This window comes from Tachypleus tridentatus, chromosome 10 (genome assembly GCF_004210375.1).
Source record: "Tachypleus tridentatus isolate NWPU-2018 chromosome 10, ASM421037v1, whole genome shotgun sequence".
NCBI lineage: Eukaryota > Metazoa > Arthropoda > Merostomata > Xiphosura > Limulidae > Tachypleus > Tachypleus tridentatus.
The window spans coordinates 164,344,978-164,363,161 of record NC_134834.1 but is presented as its reverse complement, the minus strand read 5'-3'; the positions used below and the strand labels follow the sequence as shown (position 1 = coordinate 164,363,161).

At 30.8% G+C, this 18,184-nt stretch overlaps 2 protein-coding genes across 2 annotated transcripts in view; one reads left to right on the top strand and one right to left on the bottom strand.

The window, feature by feature from the left end:
• LOC143230833 (uncharacterized) overlaps positions 1–7,274 on the top strand; it is a 56,677-nt gene extending 49,403 nt beyond the window's left edge. Inside the window, 2 exon segments of the mRNA XM_076465050.1 lie at positions 4,164–4,212; positions 5,575–7,274. Coding sequence (XP_076321165.1) covers positions 4,164–4,212; positions 5,575–5,723 — 198 coding nt within the window. The 3' untranslated portion in view covers positions 5,724–7,274.
• A 5,122-nt stretch (positions 7,275–12,396) lies between these two features.
• LOC143230831 (leucine-rich repeat-containing protein 49-like) lies at positions 12,397–15,475 on the bottom strand. The gene has a single exon (XM_076465047.1). The coding sequence runs from the start codon at positions 15,333–15,335 to the stop codon at positions 12,501–12,503; it is 2,835 nt and encodes a 944-aa protein (XP_076321162.1). The 5' UTR covers positions 15,336–15,475; the 3' UTR covers positions 12,397–12,500.
• Between the last annotated feature and the right edge of the window lie 2,709 nt (positions 15,476–18,184).

The following is an 18,184-nucleotide window of genomic DNA, read 5'->3' as shown; positions in this document are numbered from 1 at the left end:
GAATTTTTTCCTAATATATATGATTTTGAAATTGTTTTGTAACTATACTTTATATATTTTATATCTTTTACCAATCAATTTTATAAATATTATAAATGGGTAGGTGTTTGTAATTTATAATTACACTTGTTTGTTTGTTTTTGAATTTTGCTCAAAGCTACTCAAGGGCTATCTGCACTAGCTGTCCCTAATTTAGCAGTGTAAGATTAGAGGGAAGGTAGCTAGTCATCACCACCCACTGCCAACTCTTGAGCTACTCTTTTACCAATGAATAGTTGGATTGACGATCACATTATAACATCCCCATGGCTGAAAGGGTGAGCATGTTTGGTGTGTCCAGGATTCGAACCCGCGACCCTCAGATTACGAGTCGAATGCCTTAACACGCTTTGCCATACTGGGCCATAATTACACTTACTTATACAAGTTTGTTCAAAAGATAAATATAAAATAAGCATATTTTTAAAACTACTTGGTGAAAGGCTCAACATTTTTTGTGAAATTATTTGGATAAATAAATAAAAACGTTTTCTTTCCTCTTGGACTTTTGTTTTATTATTGAGCAGGAACTTTGTTTTCTATCTGTTCAATTTACCCTGTAATTAGGAATACTGCAGTGTTTTATAAAATGTTGAGCTTATTCTGGGACATGTTGAATAACATTTTAACATTACTAAAGGATACTTAGGCTTGGTGAATACAGCTAAGGCCCAAGATGGTACACTATTCATGTAAATTTAGTATGATTAATGAAAGTATTTGGTAAACGGTGACTTCACTTTTAAAAATCGCAACACCCATTACATTTTAGGTGTAGCAGCATGATAATTTGCCAGCTTATATTTTTGTTTTTAATAACTAAGAACTTCTTGCACTTGTTTGTTATTTTAATAATATAAATACAACAATACATTTAATGAAAATAATTGTCACCTGAATAGTTTACCATCTTGGGTCTTAGCTGTATTCACAAAGCCTAAGTATCCTTAAGTAATGTTAAAATGTTATTCAACATGTCCCAGAATAAGCTCAACGTTTTATAAAACACTGCAGTATTCCTAATTACAGGGTATCAAAGATTATATATCTGATATATTAACATTAATTTGTACTTCTCCTTGAGCTAAGAGCAGTTTGAAATTGTAAACACCTGTTGGTTATACCAAAAGTAAACGTATACTTGTGTAGTATTTGAAGTTCCCTTTATTATCATTATGTATGTGATTTTGTAGTGAACACTTGACGTTGATGAAATATATTTATATATATTAAGAAAAGAAAATGTGAATTTATGAGTGTGTTTTTTTGTTTTGTATAATTGTATTTTTGATTTCCAGAGTTCAAATGCTAGTATTCTAATAAGCTTTATAAATTATTAAAGCTACAGACTGAAATATTGTGATTTCTGAACAGAGAATTTACTGCTGTAGAAATATTTAGTGCTTCATAAGTACAAGATGAAAAACTAAATTTGTTTACTCTTTTGATATATGAATTAAGAAGAAATAAATGCAAATTGTTTGTTTGTTTTGGAATTTTGCACAAAGCTACTCGAGGGCTATCTGTGCTAGCCATCCCTAATTTAGCAGTGTAAGACTAGAGGGAAGGCAGCTAGTCATCACCACCCACTGCCAACTCTTGGGCTACTCTTTTACCAACGAATAGTGGGATTGACCATCACATTATAACACCCCCACAGATGGGAGGGCGAGCATGTTTGGTGCGACTCGGGCACGAACCCGCGACCCTCAGATTACGAAGCGCTTAACGCGCTAGGCAATGCCAGGCCCATAAATGCAAATAAATATGATGGTAAAATTTACCATTTTATAAACTAAATACTGTGTTATGTATGAGCTACCTTGTTTTTTATATGGCATATACCACTTCCAGAAAAATTTATTAAACGTTTTTGTTTTGTTTTTGCTGTTTTTTTCATGTGACTGATTTGCAATTTCTTGTTATCATAAAAGTGTAGATTTTAATTAACTAATGTTTCCATTATTAACATTTGATGAAGCATGTTCACTACACTACATGAAGCAGATTACACAAATAGGAAGTTTCATCAATAAAAGTTTTTCTCTACTCAAGCATTCTAAATGACTAAAACTTTCAGTTATAAATATATATGTATAAAAATATATATAATCTGTTTATTTCTATGTTCCCCACAAACTTTACATGTTAAAGTTGCATTACAATTTATAGTGTGCTTTGCATTGTTTTAAAAAATTTTAAGTTGTATAATGAAGTTAAAGGCATGCCAATTAATTAAAATTAGCACTATCTGGGAAATATCAGGTGGCTATGCTTCATGATGCTAAGAAGCATTATTTGTATGTAAAATTACATGCATAAAAATAATTTTTAGCATATGACATGATAACCATTTCATGGGAAAATGTGTGTAATGTAGATTAAATTTAACAACTAATGGACTGAAATTGTGACTATCCATCTGTGATGTTTCAGCATTATTATTAAAGTAAGAATATTTAACATTTAAAGGTATGAAGGAAAATTTTGATTTTGTTAGGATTTCTAGTTTTATTATTAATAGTATTACATTGTGTGATCTTTGGTCATCCACCATGGACTATATCTTTCAGCAAAATAAAATGTTCATTTACATAAGCATGAAAAGTATCAATATTTAATGATGTATTTTAATATCTATAATTAGATCTTACTGATTTTTTTTATGTTGTGAATGAAAGCTGCTGGACTGTGGGAGTTGAATTTAGAAACCTAGACTTAAAAACCTTTTTCTTTTTAGCATATGAAGGTATTTCTAACTAAGCTAACAAAAGGCAGTAATAAAACATTCATTGGAGTTTTCAAAATTTGATAGGAAGCATTCTTATTGGGACTAGTAATCTTCTACATTCCTAGGCACAAAATTACTGCTTGGGAATTTATTCCAGTAATGTTGCGTAATTATGCCTTATAATCCAACAATTTTATGATGTATATGTCATGTGGTGAAGAACTTGCAAGTAATACCAATATGAAATACACAAAGTTAATTGTTCTTTTATGTTTCCCAGGTCCTTTAGTGTTCTTGGAACTATTGTTTTCACTGTAAGTCTGATGGCCACAATTATTAATTTACTCTTGATATCACATTTTTTATATTCATAGTGTGTACATCACAGATAGCTCATTGTGTTTAATACCACATTTTCCATGTTAACAAACTTCTCTGAAAGACCATAACAATCTGAAACAACATAACTTGATCTTATTAGACTATTATGCAGTGTCAACACCCAAAATCACAATTTGCTAACTGAAGACACAAAAATATATTAAAGCTGCATCAAGGATTTGACATATTGGTTCAGTGGTATTGCTGTGATTCAAGTGTCTTTAGCTAACTTTGACGTGAAAACATCCATTGATTTTTAGGTGTTGCTGGAAGCTTAAAACTTTTATCTTGCTAAATTTTTGTCCACCTCTAATTCTTCTTGGTTCTTGTATTGTGGGTGTTACAGAGAAATATCTCCAGCTTTGTAACTGTGGCTTTTAATGTTACAGAGTTCTTTGTTGTAAACTTGCTGTGATCAGATAGTAATTACAGTAGCCTGCCTTTACTTTGAAAATAAGGGAGTTGCTGCTGTTGATTAAGAATATTTGAGGAATTCCTTTCAGAGACGTTGTCTTCTGACTGTACATTGTTTTGCAATATTACTGTTTAAATATTTATTTTTATTGTGTTTTTATATCCCAACAGCTATATCTAATAGTGGTGGCATTCTACCTTGAACTGTTGTTAATTGACTATGTAACAAATAATGCACTTGTTGAACTTGTCACAGTGCCTTACCATTGCATTACTTTATGCAAATATTTCTTTCAAAATTATTAGTATTAATTAAAATGCCATATTGTGAGCAATTGGTGTAAGAGCCATTATTGTGATACATGTGCTTGGTTTTACCTCTACTGGTTTGAACTGGAAATTTAGCAAATAAGTTATAAGTTCACTGGTTTGGGTTATCATGATGTTAGTTTTAAGTAAATAATGTTTTAGTAAACAAATCAACCATTTGTTAAGCAGTTCTACAATTAATGGTATTTTGAATTTTATGAAATGTGAAGGTGATAAATTGACCTTGTGTGAAATTGAAAAATAAGGTTGATTTTTCTTTACTTTGCAGTCTGTTAAACTTAGAAAAGAGGGAATGGAGAAAGCTATTACTAAGCAATGTAGGTATCATCTAATTTGATATTGTTCAGTATGTCATTTTATGTCTTGTAATTTAATGTTTTGAATGATGCAGCAAAATTTGACTTTTAACACTAGTAAAATAAGTAGTTTTTATAACACTGGCATGTTACATAGTCCATTTTATAACATTTTAAAAGGGCTGTTTGATTGTGAACGATGTTTGATGTATACATCAACCCTTTTGCAATAGGCTTAGTATAATATACAAGATTGTCTACACATTGAGTATTTGCATTCACTTTTGATACAGCATGTGTATCTTCACAAAGATTACAATTATTTTGTATAAAAAAAATCAATATTTCTACTGAACTATTTCGCATATGGATGATATCAAACAAATATTTTTTTAGCTTTTATATATACAGTTTAATAACCAAAAAAGCTCATAAATTAACTGTGCTGATATCATAGAATTCCACTATAATTTATTAATATCATTAAATAAGGCATATTTATATTTTTAAAAAATACAAAAATCGAGTAGACTAAAGACACAAACTATTTTCTTGAAATCTTGGTTTGAAAGAACATGGTAGCCTTTTCAGACTAAACCAGCTGAGAAAACCACTATAGATACATTCTAAGCTATTGAATGGTTATTCACATGTTATGTATTGAAGTAAGTGTATATAAGGAACCTTTTTCAAAAATAGAGGTGAACTTAATTCAGTACGTAACCATATCTCAGATTGTTATTTTGTGTTAGTAATTTGAATTCCCTAATTTGTGCAAAACTATAACTTAGTATTTTGACATCACAAATATCTAATTTTAAACAGTGCTGCATTCAACATACCATGTGACTCACTATAATCTATATTTAGGTGTGTACATTTAATATTTACTTTTAAATTAAAAATTAACTTGTATACAATATTAAAGTTTGAATCATAATCTACAGTTTGATTCAAAACTTATTGACATAAATTCATAAAATAGTTCAATAAAATTTTGAATGCAAGTCAACACATGATGACACGGCCTTTGATCTATCATGAAAGGATTATAGTTAAAAACCAAATACATAGCATTCATGACTAAACTTCAGATGACAGATAAACCAAGTACAGAATGTTTTCCTACAGTTGCTGCAAGAAGTGAACTAATAATTTGGACAAACTATATACATATATTATTGTGGTGTAAATAATCAACAAATAGTACTTAACTCATTTACATGGGAGAAAGTATATAATGTTTCTTGATTTTATTTGTCATTAATTAAAAATGAATTAAGTCATAAATGTTTTGTTTCTCCTTAAATGTTAATAGTGATTACATTTTCTTTTTTAAGATTAATTCTAAACTAATTTAGGCAAGTAACACATGTGTTTCAGTAACCAAGACAAGACGTGTTCTTCAACAAGCTAAAGGCAACCTAGCAGATGGGACAAAACAGGAACAACCAACAAAACGTCCTGTAGCAGTTGTTCGATACAGTAAAGGCGAGAGTGAAAATCTTCCAGAAAATAGAAAGAGGGTGTAAGATGATGAAGTTGCCTGGAGGGAAAAATGTTCTGACAAAAAAAATAAAAATATACATAGATTATAGTAGTATTTTGTTTGTTTGTTTGTTTTCCATTTGTTATGGGTACATATAGATGTTACTGCACAAATGGAAATATACCCATTGTTGTATATGTACTGCCTGCTTTTTTCTTTCATTAGAACTTTATTCTTCCTATATCAGGTTGGTAAATGAAGTCTTTTTTGAAAAATCTTCAGCCTGATGTTAAAGCATTATGGGTAGCTGTTTTACCCATTGTTGAAATAAAACAAATATTAGTGCTTTACTTCACTAGCCTTACATTGACAAGTATTTCAGTGACAACAAAGCTAATTGTTAACCAAAACAAATTTTGTAAACAAGTGCTGAAATACCAAAGAATTATTGGATAACTCTGTATATTTTAAACTTAATTCACAAATGTGGTAAAACCACAAGTTTCACATTTTATAAAACTATTTTTCCAAAATTTTAATTTACATGATCAAAGAATAATCTCTCCACTGAGACAAAGTGCCAACATCTTAAATGTTCTTTGTGTGAAGGACAGGTTGTGTACACCATCTTAGTAAATCATTGCTAAAGATTGAAATGATAGCAAACATTTCTGTGTGACGGGTGATTATTACTTTCCATACAAGGCATGAAATGTGTGAATATTTTTGGACTGAGGCCTTTAGAAAGAAAAAGTTATTGTATGAACAGGTTCATGTGTACAATATATTATTTTTCTGTAACTATTGTATCAGAGAATGTGGTAACTAATGATTGTACATTATGCATAAATGTGTGTAAAAGTTGAATTGTACATTGTGAAATATGTTGTAATGGAAAGCTATAAGTTTCTCTTTAAAATCAAAGGTTGTGATCTGAATCAAAACCTTTAGTCAAAACTATTGTATTTTTTAATGGATGACAGCCGAAGCTCTTCATCAAAATTAGTTTAATACAATAACCTACTTTGTTTCACTTGTGTAATAAGCAGTCAAAGTAATTTGGCCAAAAAATTACTATTTTACATTATCTTGCAATAAATATTGGTACCTTATCCTTTTACAACACTTTAGAAGAGACAGACCAAACACTAATATGACAATGATACCAGTCTAACCTTCAAAGGTAACATTGTATACATAGGTTTCATATGAAAATTATTAATACTTAAATGAATTAGTGCCTGTAGCACATTGTGTAAATAAATTCCACACATTTTTTGATTCATCTAATCTAAAAGCAGTGGTGTGTATTAAAACTAAATATGTATGAATTTCATAAGAGAAAATGAAAGACATAGCATTTCAAACAAAAAATAAAATAATTATCTGCTGTTTAGTGTTTATTTGTATGAAAACCTTTGAAAGATAATTGTTGATTTTTCAGCATACAAGTACACTTAAAAGACATACTAATTCTTCCAAAATAGAATGCTATGAAAAGAGAGTTTTTCTAACCATGTGTCCAGAAAGATAACCCAACTTGAAAATAAATGTAGTGAAATAAAGATGTAGCATTTACTATAGAACTTTCAAATTCTCTGGTGTAATCTTGATTTATTTTCAAATTTGTTTATTCTAAAACACAAATCAACATCACCTGTTTGTATATTTTGGATATAAACACCATAAAAATGGACAATTTAAAAGAAAATACAAATAATATCCATTAATAAATAACTTAGTAATGGAATGTACTTGTTTAATCAGAAAGATCATGGCACTAAAGTTTCCATTATTTCCAAATGTTAAATAACTGCAAACATACTCCACTTATGGATGAAGTTATACAGAAATTTACAAAATTAACATTTCACTCCAGAAATATGGCAGTTATATTTTACTATTTACAGAATAAATTTAAATGGTGAGAATATTTTTTTGGATTTTTCAAGAGTTTGTGCAAATTAAACATATTATAATTTAGTGAATATCCAAAATGCTAAAATTGTAATAAAACTAGTAAGGGGAATTCTATCTGGACTATTCCTTGTATACATGTTGTTTATACACAATAAACTTGTGTGTGTGTAATAGTAAATAAAATAGCTTCAAAACTATTATATTAATTACATATAAATGGGTGATTAAAATTAGCACTATTAAGAAAGAAAGAATAAATTAAGCCTTAAAATTAATTTAAAATTTCACTACCATTTTTTCAGTCATAACAGAAATTATCTGTGATCATATTACCTACAAAATATTGGAGATATTCCATTAGACAAATTTTACACACAAGTGAAAAGCTAGTTACAGCTAAAAAATCAAGAGTGCAGAATTTAGTTATTATACCCACAATGTCTCAACTTGAACTGTCTGCAGGCAGTTGTGAGAAGGCTCTATTTTTGATAAGAAAAGGACAACCAATATTCCTATTCCTGTTCTACCTAACCCCAATAGTGCAGTGCCATGTATGGTGCTTAAAGACATCATTATGTCACAATTAAAAAAAGATTAAATTGTTTGTAACAACGGTAACTTTTTTTTTTTATTGATAATGTTATATTATTGAAAAGTAAACTAGAAGGTAATGGATATAAATAGGAGTAATTGAGAACATTTCTCACACTGTTTTATAATCAATATATGAATATATACATTTTAACAAGGCAATAACCATTTTTTATGCTAGGAGTTGTTACTTACCTCTCATTAATACTAAAAGATTTGTTCAGCATAGCAAGGACTGGAAAGACTTACTTCAAGTAACTGGACTAGCCTTAGCTATTGTTGAATAATTTTATAAGATGAATATAAACTTCAAAGAAAGTGGAAGTAGATTATATAGTTCATTTTAACATCTGTTATACTTTATTGAATATTTAATATTTTTTGCCACATTTTTAGAAAAAGGTGGAGGTTGGAAGTAATCTATTTTAGAATTTTTATGGTGGCCCTATTGCTATTCTTTTACTTTAGGAACTATAAGAAATTTTTATGGGTGGTGGTTGGGAGAAACTTTAAGTATAAACATTTGTAGGGCAGTCTTATTTTTCCAGTTTTAATATCAGAAGAATGTTGCCTGCAGACTGTGAAAGGTAGTAGGAGCTGAGTTGCTATAATCACTCAACTACCCATATTTATTTGATTTTTTATAACTGCTAACTAGTTTTTTTACCTGCATTTGTCTGATGGATGGGATATCCTCAATGGTATTGGGTGCTATTACCACAGACAGTTTCTGTTATGACTTTATGGTTACTACTGAAAAAACTAGCAATAGAATTTTAAAATAAAAACTAATTTTAAGGCTCTAGTTACATACATATAAAATTTCATTTATAGCATAAGAACAACAATCAGCAGATAAAAATTAACTTATCAATAATTAAAACATAGAACTTTAATCAATAGTAGTCTCATTCATTCATTAAAAAAATTAAAATATTCACTATAACATGGCTAGTTCTTAAGTAAAAATTTATGAAAGACCACTGGTTTACAAAATAGTCTGTTAAATGCATACCTCATTAAAAAATTGAGGAATTGTAAAGTACAAATAACTTTTAAATTGTAAATAAGCTGAGTTTAAAACACTTTTTTTTTTTACACTTCACTAATGAATAAAGTAACTGCTCTGCATTAAAGAAACATGTTAACTAAAAATGATTTCATTGTGTTACAATCTCATACATGGAAAAAACATTTTCTTCCATATCACGAAACTTCTTGGCAATTTGCATGTGATAAGAGGTTTTAAAAATATTTACAAATATACATATTGTCACAGGAAACTTCATTTATACAAACAAGTAACAGTTTAATAACTTGAATATGAAGAATTATTGCTCTTGTCTTTGAAACCATATGCAATTTTTCTATACATTAAAACAACAGAAATCTATATGAATCTTTGGAATAAACCAAAAAACTAAATATAAACATGTTATATGAGAGAATGTCTTATTTCCAATTTATGCTTTCTCTAGTTTCACTTATCAGTATCTGCTTTTCTCTTTAAATTCAAACAGAAGCACTTGAATAAAACACAATGTTGGTATAGTTACAAGATCCAAACAATAGTTTATGTTCACAACATAAAAATTCCCAGAATACAAACATTCTACTCAGTGCAGATAGAGGTAGGTGGTCAACTATCTTTTCTAACACCTTAGTACACAACTATAATCACCACCCACATTATCAAGATATGGATTATTATAAACTAACAAGAAAGAGCACTGCAAATACCAAAATGTACAGTAAGATGCAGAGAATACCAAGATTTTCTATGCTATTTGATATTCTACACAGCTCATTAAGCAAAATGTGAAACTCCGTACTGACAACTACAGATCATCCAGTGTCTATCATCAGAGAATATTTCAATCTTGACAGGATTGAGAAGAAATTCAAATACTGGAGTATATTTCAAGAAAAGATACAAGTTAGATAATCCAAAATTAATATTATTTAAATGGGAGAGAAATAACATTAAAGGCACATATTGATGAAATAAGAATTGTATTGTTATAAAACTGATGCAGTTGAATACAACAAAAGGCATATTTGAATGGGGCCTATACAAGATTTCAGATTGTGCTCACACATGGGAAAGTTAATGAAGTTTTCATAATGCATATAAACAATCTATATTTGGAAACACTTTCACTGAAAAACAGAAAACTAAGTAACAAGTTAGGTGTAAATATACTTTAAAAGTTTTGCATAATACACAGTGCTTTAAGTAACAACCTTCTGTCATTCGAGATTAGACGGAAAAACTTGAAGCAATCTATAAGTCCATACCATGAATTTGTTGTTTCAACTTGCATTGAAAAGCAATAACAAAAACAATATCTTGTTTGGTGGGCTATGAAAACTCAGGACATAACTGTCTCCATTAATGAATATTTTTATACCATTTAAAGTTGTTTCATTTAAAAACAAAGTATTTCGATGCTCCTGAATTATTTAAACAAATAACAGCTTAACATTCAAATTCATGTTTGAAGAAAAAGTGTTAAGGGCTGGATTTCAACCCTTTGCAGGCCCCTTCATAGAATTATTCAAAACTGAGGCCTCATTCTTTAGGGCTCACCTACTTTTCTTGGATTTAAATATAACAAATGTTGGAGGTACATTCTCTACTTCCTGTTACCATAAACCAACTTACACTGGCTTGTACTTTCATTTCTAAAGTTATGCAGGTTGCTTACAAGTGAAATCTAATCAACATTTTAGTCTATAGAGAATATCAAGGGACTTAGTAGATTTCCATAAAATGACAGAAAACATAACACTGATGAAAAAAATGATGATTTTTCTCATCAACAGTAATATTAATACTTTTCTCAAGAAGCGAAAATAACCACCAACAGTGAGGCTAAAATGTGCCAAGACTTCCTCATGTGTAACTTTTCCATACATAAATTTGCACAGAGTAACATTAAAGAAAATTAAAATCTATCCTTCAACCAGCTTACAAACACAGATTTTGAATTTATCATCTTGAAGCCTGAAGTCAGGCTACATAGGATCAACTACTGTTTATGCACTGCTTTCTCAGGTACTTTAAAATTCCAATCACTTCAATATCAGTTTTGTCTATAAAAAGCTGCAAAGACAAACAATTGGAGATAAAAGTGCCTGTCATGTTGTTATTGTTTTGAAGTTAAGCACAAAGCTACACAATGGACTATTTCTGCTTTGCCACTGGGGAAGCAAGTGTCTGTCATACCATTTTAAAGTCAGGTTATAAAAAAAAATCACAATTGCATATTAGCAGAAATGAAAAGAATGTAGAAGTTATTTCAAATAATCTTCACTGGGGAAACATGCATATGTACAATAATAGGACTTACTAATGTGTATGTTTTCAGTAATGTGGGTAAATCCACATAAACTGACAGATTCATGCAATATAATTTTGGCCCTTAAAATATATGGATTCTGTTGAAAGTGTAATCGTTTTTACAGGAAAATTATAAGTTTCATTACAATATAAATAGTGTGACCAACAAGAAGGCCTTCCTTTGCTATAACTATATATTTTATATGTTAAGTTACAAAACATAAGAACAACTTTAAAATATATGGCTATCATATAAATGTACATAACAATGAAACTTAGTTTTCTGTATAGTATGTGACAAACTACTTAGTGGCTCTTGTATAAAAGATCCATTACCACAGTAAGCAGGGGGACAGGTAACACAAAATTTAGTTTGTAAAAATGTTTGGTACTTTGTCTCAACGACTGTTCAGGTTTGCTCAAGTTTTAACTGGAATCAGTTTCTGGTCCAACTGAAGAACCTTGTTACATTGTATCCAAAATATTGTGCAACTAAAACTATAACACTGTATGTCTATTTCAAAATTGTAACAGGTAATGTTCTCATAATGAGAACTAAACAAGAATAAGGCTGCTTCCAAAATGACAGAATTACTGTTCACAAAGACTAAAAAATCAACCAAAAACAGTAATTTTAACAAAAGACACATACAGCATACAATTCAAACAGGTAGTTACCTCACGATTCCTTTTTCAGATTTTTAAACAAAATTACTGCACTTCCATTTCTTGTTTTTCAAGTTAATAACCTGAAAAATACTACAGATGAAATGACAACATTGTACACAAAAACCAAGTACTGCTTCTCAGGAAAAATTTTGATGAATTTCATAAACAAAGTGGTTGTACATGTGCCAGTTACTTTATTTTCTTTCCTATGTTTCTTCTTGATTTTCCAGTAATATCAGCACAAACTCTATTTACTTCAGTGGACATTTCATGAAATTTTTTTCTAAACATCAAAGCTTATTCCTTTTTCAGTCCAGACAACTTCTGTTTTTCACTGATGTCTCTCAGTGACTTCTTCATATGTGAATTCAAGTCTTTAAACTCCAATAATGAATCAGCTATCAAAGTACGAAACATGGAAGGCCATACATTTTTCAAAAGTGCACGTTTTTTCAGTGTTTCTTTCACAGCTGTTAGACTATCTTCAACAAGATTTTCTTTTCTGCTCGATTTGTTTGCAATTTCATTATTATGTGATCTATAACACAGCACAGTTTTCAGAAGTGCATCTGATAAAACTGGATTCTCAGGATGTTTTTGCAAAATATTAGGTGAGTAACCCTTTTCTTTGATAAGAGCTTCTTTTACTTGAGGATCAGCCAAAAGGCTAGAAAGTTTATATTGTGGAAGGTTAGAAGATATCACCACCAACAGTCCACCAAACATTTTTTCGGCACATGTCCTTTCCATAGGAGTAACTAAAATGTTGTTCAGTATACGAAGTGACTGTCCAAGTCGATAAATAGTATAAAGTCTCCATGTAACAAGTTCAGTGACGGCATTACCTTCTGGAGAAATAACCAATGACTGTAAGTTGGAGACATGCACTAGAGCACTCAGTTGAGACAGACAGGTTATGTTAGCACAGTGAAAGGTCAAACAAGTGACATAGGGAAACAAAGAGGAAACTTTTGTCAAGACTGATGCAATATCTTCAAAAAACATATAATTGAACCCTAGTGTAGTAATATTTGAAACAGAATCAGAATTCCATGAATGATTCAGTGCTGCTCTTACACCTCCAATACCATAAATTAATAGCCTTCCTTCAATCAGTTCTACTAAATGAGCTGGTTGAATGTTTTCTATCTCTGATACATTTAATGAATATTTGTTACTTTCACTCAAACATTTTTTGGGTAATGTTGATCTCTGCAAAGTCCTTTTCCATAATTTTGTTTTCCTCTGAGAAACAAAGCTTTCATTACATTTCTTCTGCCTTCTTTTGTTGTATCTTTCAGTGTACATATTATGATTGTACATACAATGTGCTGTCACATCATCTTCATCTTCATCATGGTCATAATCATGAGTTTGAGTTTTCTGTGCATTATTAAAATGTTTTCGACAACATTTAGGACTTGAGAGATCTACAATTTCAGATTTTGCTTGCGATATTAATAACTGGGTTTTTTTGCCTTGTTTCAGTGCTGTTTCCCACTGTTGCTGTGCATTCTTTATTGCTTGCTCTCGAGCTTCTTTTATTTTGGCAAGCTTAAGAGTCTCTTGAGCTTTAAGTTCTTCCTTTCTCATGAAAGATACAGCTACTCTTTTTTCCTCGTCCGTGACACGTTTGAAATCAAGAAAATTTAAATACACTATACGGCCCAACATTAATAAACGATAATTAGGAATTTTTGTAAGAGGGCATCCATCAAATGCAAGTTCATTCAATGTGGTTATTTCTCTCAAAGAATCAATGTGCTTAAAATGTTCTAATGGATTATGAGAAAGAAAAAGTCTTTGAAGACACTGAAGTTCACTGACTTCTTGCACTGACCTGATACTATTATTACTTAGGTTCAATTCCACCAACTTTTTTAATCCCTGCAACTTTTTCATTTCCGTGAGATTATTTTCTGACAAGTTTAATACATGCAAGTTCTCAAGATGGTTAAGATTTGCAATTTCAGATATTTTATTACCACTTAGGTCAAGCACATCCAAATTTATAAGATTGTCTACACCCTCTATATTTCTAATTTTATTCCTGCTTAACAGCAAAACCCTAAGGCTAACCACGTTTTGTAGGCCACTAATACATTCAATACAATTATCTGAAAGATCCAAAAATACAAGATTTCTCATAGCAGCTAAATTACTAATGTACTGAATTTTGTTATGTTGATAATTTAATAACTGAAGTTGATTCTCACCTTCTAAAATTGGGCATTCTTTCAACCCTACATTAATGAGAACAAGTTTTTCTGGGTTTGCTTGATGTTCCTCTGGTGTTCTTTTGATCACTAGTTCCCCCTGTAGATTCTTCTGCACAATCAACTTTGATTTGGAACTAGCAGTTTTCGAAGAATAAGAACTTTTCTTTCCAAAATTACGTACATCTGAATTTAGCTGACCTTGAAACCATGGCAACAACGATTTAATCCCTGTTTCGGAACGAGGTCTATAATTTATTAAAACTCTATCTTTGTCAACAGTATCACTGTCAATGTCTACCTGACATCTAACACTAGATTCACAAAGAGACAGATCTTTTGGATCAGGGGAACAGTATTTACTTTTCAACTTCAAGCCTTCATTTGAGGATGAGTTATAATTCAAGAATGCATTACCATCACTAATGTTGCTAGCAGTTGATATAAAGTCAAAAGATAAAGGGGGAAGGCAAGTTAACATTGGTGATTTTTTATTTGTAATACTCACTGATGTTGATTTCTGTTCTAGTTTCTTTTGCATAATACCTTGTTCTACAGGCACTATGGACTGTTCTGTTGATTGAAAAACTGAACGATTACTAGATGAACTTTCGTAGTTTTTTTTATCAACATGATAATCATTAATGGCTGATTTTGTCCTGCTTTTTAATTCCTGTAAAGTTGAGGCTGTACCTACTGGATGATTCTTTTTAGTATTAACCTTTCGCCGAAATGAAGCCTGCTTTCCTGAGGTATACTTTGAATTTGAACTTGAAAATGAAGTCGCTGAAGGAACATTCGTAAGTCCAGCTACTTTCGTGATACTGAGACCTAAGTTTTCATACTGTATTGCTTCCTTCCTACATTTTTCACCTTTGCAATTTTGATTATAATTCTTTTTTTCACTCGTATTCATTTGTTAACTAATGCTTTGACATATAACATCTATCAGCATAACACTAAAATATTAGCGAAAAAACTTTAGCGCCACAAACGGTAATTCATAATAAAACAAACTACCTACATTTTTCAAACACACTGTTGGTGTGTGAGCGTTCTTTGTAGTCTTTATTATTATATATTATTTAATATGTTGTTTTACTTTTAGTAGTAAAGAAATAATCAATTACTCAATACAGTGATCGGTAAGTCCCATTACTGTCATTCAAGAATAAAAACTCGAGATTACAAGCGAAGTTTTTCAAAAACTCATTATATGTAATATGCAATACTACTAAAAAATAATGTTCCATTAAGCAAACTAACGACAGTGTTAAAAACGGTCAGTTTACATCTCTTAGGAGTAAGTGTATGCTACAATAAATATTGTATATAGAAATGAAATTTCGAAAATTATAAACGTCTATTATTAATACCATTGTGACGTGAACAAGTTTGTAATGTTTATTTTAATGTGTTCATTTTTTACTAATTAAACACATTTTTATTTTTTTACTATTATGGATATTCCTTTAGTATTATCCTTTGGAAACAGGTAGCAATAGTCTTTTTCCTCAACGAAGAAACGTCAACTCAAAAAAACTTAGAACGTTAATCGAAAAACTGCACAACAGACTATTTGTACGGTTCCCACTTCAGGAACAGAATTCTGAGCTTAAGCGTTACAAGTCATAGAAAGGCTACTCTAAATAACTAACACTATGTAACACAAATTTTGTTCCTGGATAGTATGTGTTATTTCTTAATTACTTATGTTGTAAAAGTACAGAAAATGGCCATTATTCTTTTCAAACTTTGCCTTTGTGGCCTGGATAATGAAATTTAGAAATTAACCTATTTTCTATGTAAAAACGGGCAAATTTTCGCGTTTTCATTTACATAAGGTCTAAATAAAACAAAAATGAATCAAGATTTACATGTATTTATATTAAAGTTATAGAAAAATGTTTAGAAGTGAGTAGTTTATCGAGATGGCTGCTTCCTCTCTGGCGGAAAGGGTACAGGGAGCTCAGGGCAGTGTGGCACTGGGGCGATGGATGATGGAAAGTTTGGATACATGATAGCAGATGCATTCTTGCCAGCCCGACGTTTGAAAGGGTCCACCATGTAAAAATAGCAATTGCTTGAGTGGTCAGTGAGTTCACGCCAAATTATTGGAATAGCGAACTTCATGGCTCTCTTTTCTCCTCTGTACCCTCCTGCAAAAGAGCAAAATAAAATTATTATTATGAAGAATAAATTTATTTCACCCACAACTAATGTGTAAGAGGTTCATGCAAAATATTTTATGTGATTTTTTGTCTATACTATTGGAAATTTAAAAAAATGAAAGATATTTAAATTTTAAAAGATCTAAAATTTGTATAATATAAAATGTTACTGTTCAAGCAAGCAAAATTGTCCGTCTTACCTTCTGGAGTTTTTTGCAGTGCTCGCAGGTAAAATGAGGTGTCCAGGGTTTGTCTTGATCTCCGACAGGCATGCCAAAATATGCGTTGTAGGCTTCATACATTTTAGCAGCTGCTATCACAAAGTACTTTTTCGCTCTTGTCTTGATAAATTGGCCACATACATAGCAGAATGTGTCTGGAGAATGCTTGCAGCTTCTTGATGCCATCTCTGATAAAATCAGACAGGTCTATGTGTTCACTTAGGCAGCTAGAACTAAACTGAAGTTATGAGTGGTGAGCCCCTGTATATATATTACTATGGAAAGTTCTAGAAAATTCTAAAGGATCCTTGAAACTTCTTGTAAGTTCAAGAACAATCTTTATCAACTATTCAGTACTGAATCTACCTGGAATATTCTGAAAAATGGGTAAATTTGAAAATATCATTACCCAGGTTACAAAAGCAAAGTTTGAAGAGAAAAATAGGTCTTTTCCATCTACTTTAGGCACAAACAGTTTGGAAATAATACTTTCTGCCCAGGAACAAGAAAAAGTAAGAATTTCGTTACATAGTGTAATTTGTTTTCTTGCATCGTTCCTCTAAATGTTTTGTTTCTTCTTTTACAGTTAATTTTCCACTGTTTGGGAATTTTCGACACATATTATACCAACCTTTATTTCTAATATTTACACTCCACGAAATTCAAATTGCTTACCAAGATTGTTCACATTCTAGAAAAATAGTTTTGTTTGTTTCTTTAATGTTAAGCACAAAGCTACACAATCTGTGCTATGCCCATCATGGGGCTAAAAGAGTATAAAGATCTAATTCCCTTGCTTATACTCAAGTTGTATCCCTGGAATTTGAGTTCTATAGAAGTATGAAGAACAAGTTCTTATCTTTCCTACTATTTCATTTTTGTCAGTAAACGACTATAACAATTGTTTAGATCAGAGATTTCCAACAGGTGGCACGTGAGCCGCACGCGGCCTGAGGCGTGATTTTGTGTGGTGCGCGAAAGTGTATTGAAAACCAACTTTTATAATATTTTTCTTCTAGTTAAGAAATGAAAAATTCTGACTTGCGAGGTAAAAATACATGAAAGCTCCAATTTATTTTGTGTGCACCTATATGTTTATTATTTATGTCTCTATAATTTTACAGTAATAACTTGATAATAATAGCTTTCAAATTATATCACATACACCACGGCGTATTATACCATTATTCCCCCTACTAGACAAAGTAAACTCGCCCGGATGGTGGTTAGTGCCGGTCTGTCCATTTGCTGTTGTGTAAGTTGGCGTGTTGTAAATGGTCACTGTTCAGTTCCGTGATGAACATGAGCAAAGTTTTTAAGAAATGTAAGAATGACAGTGAAAATAGAGTGTACCAGGAACGTTGAGAACTTGT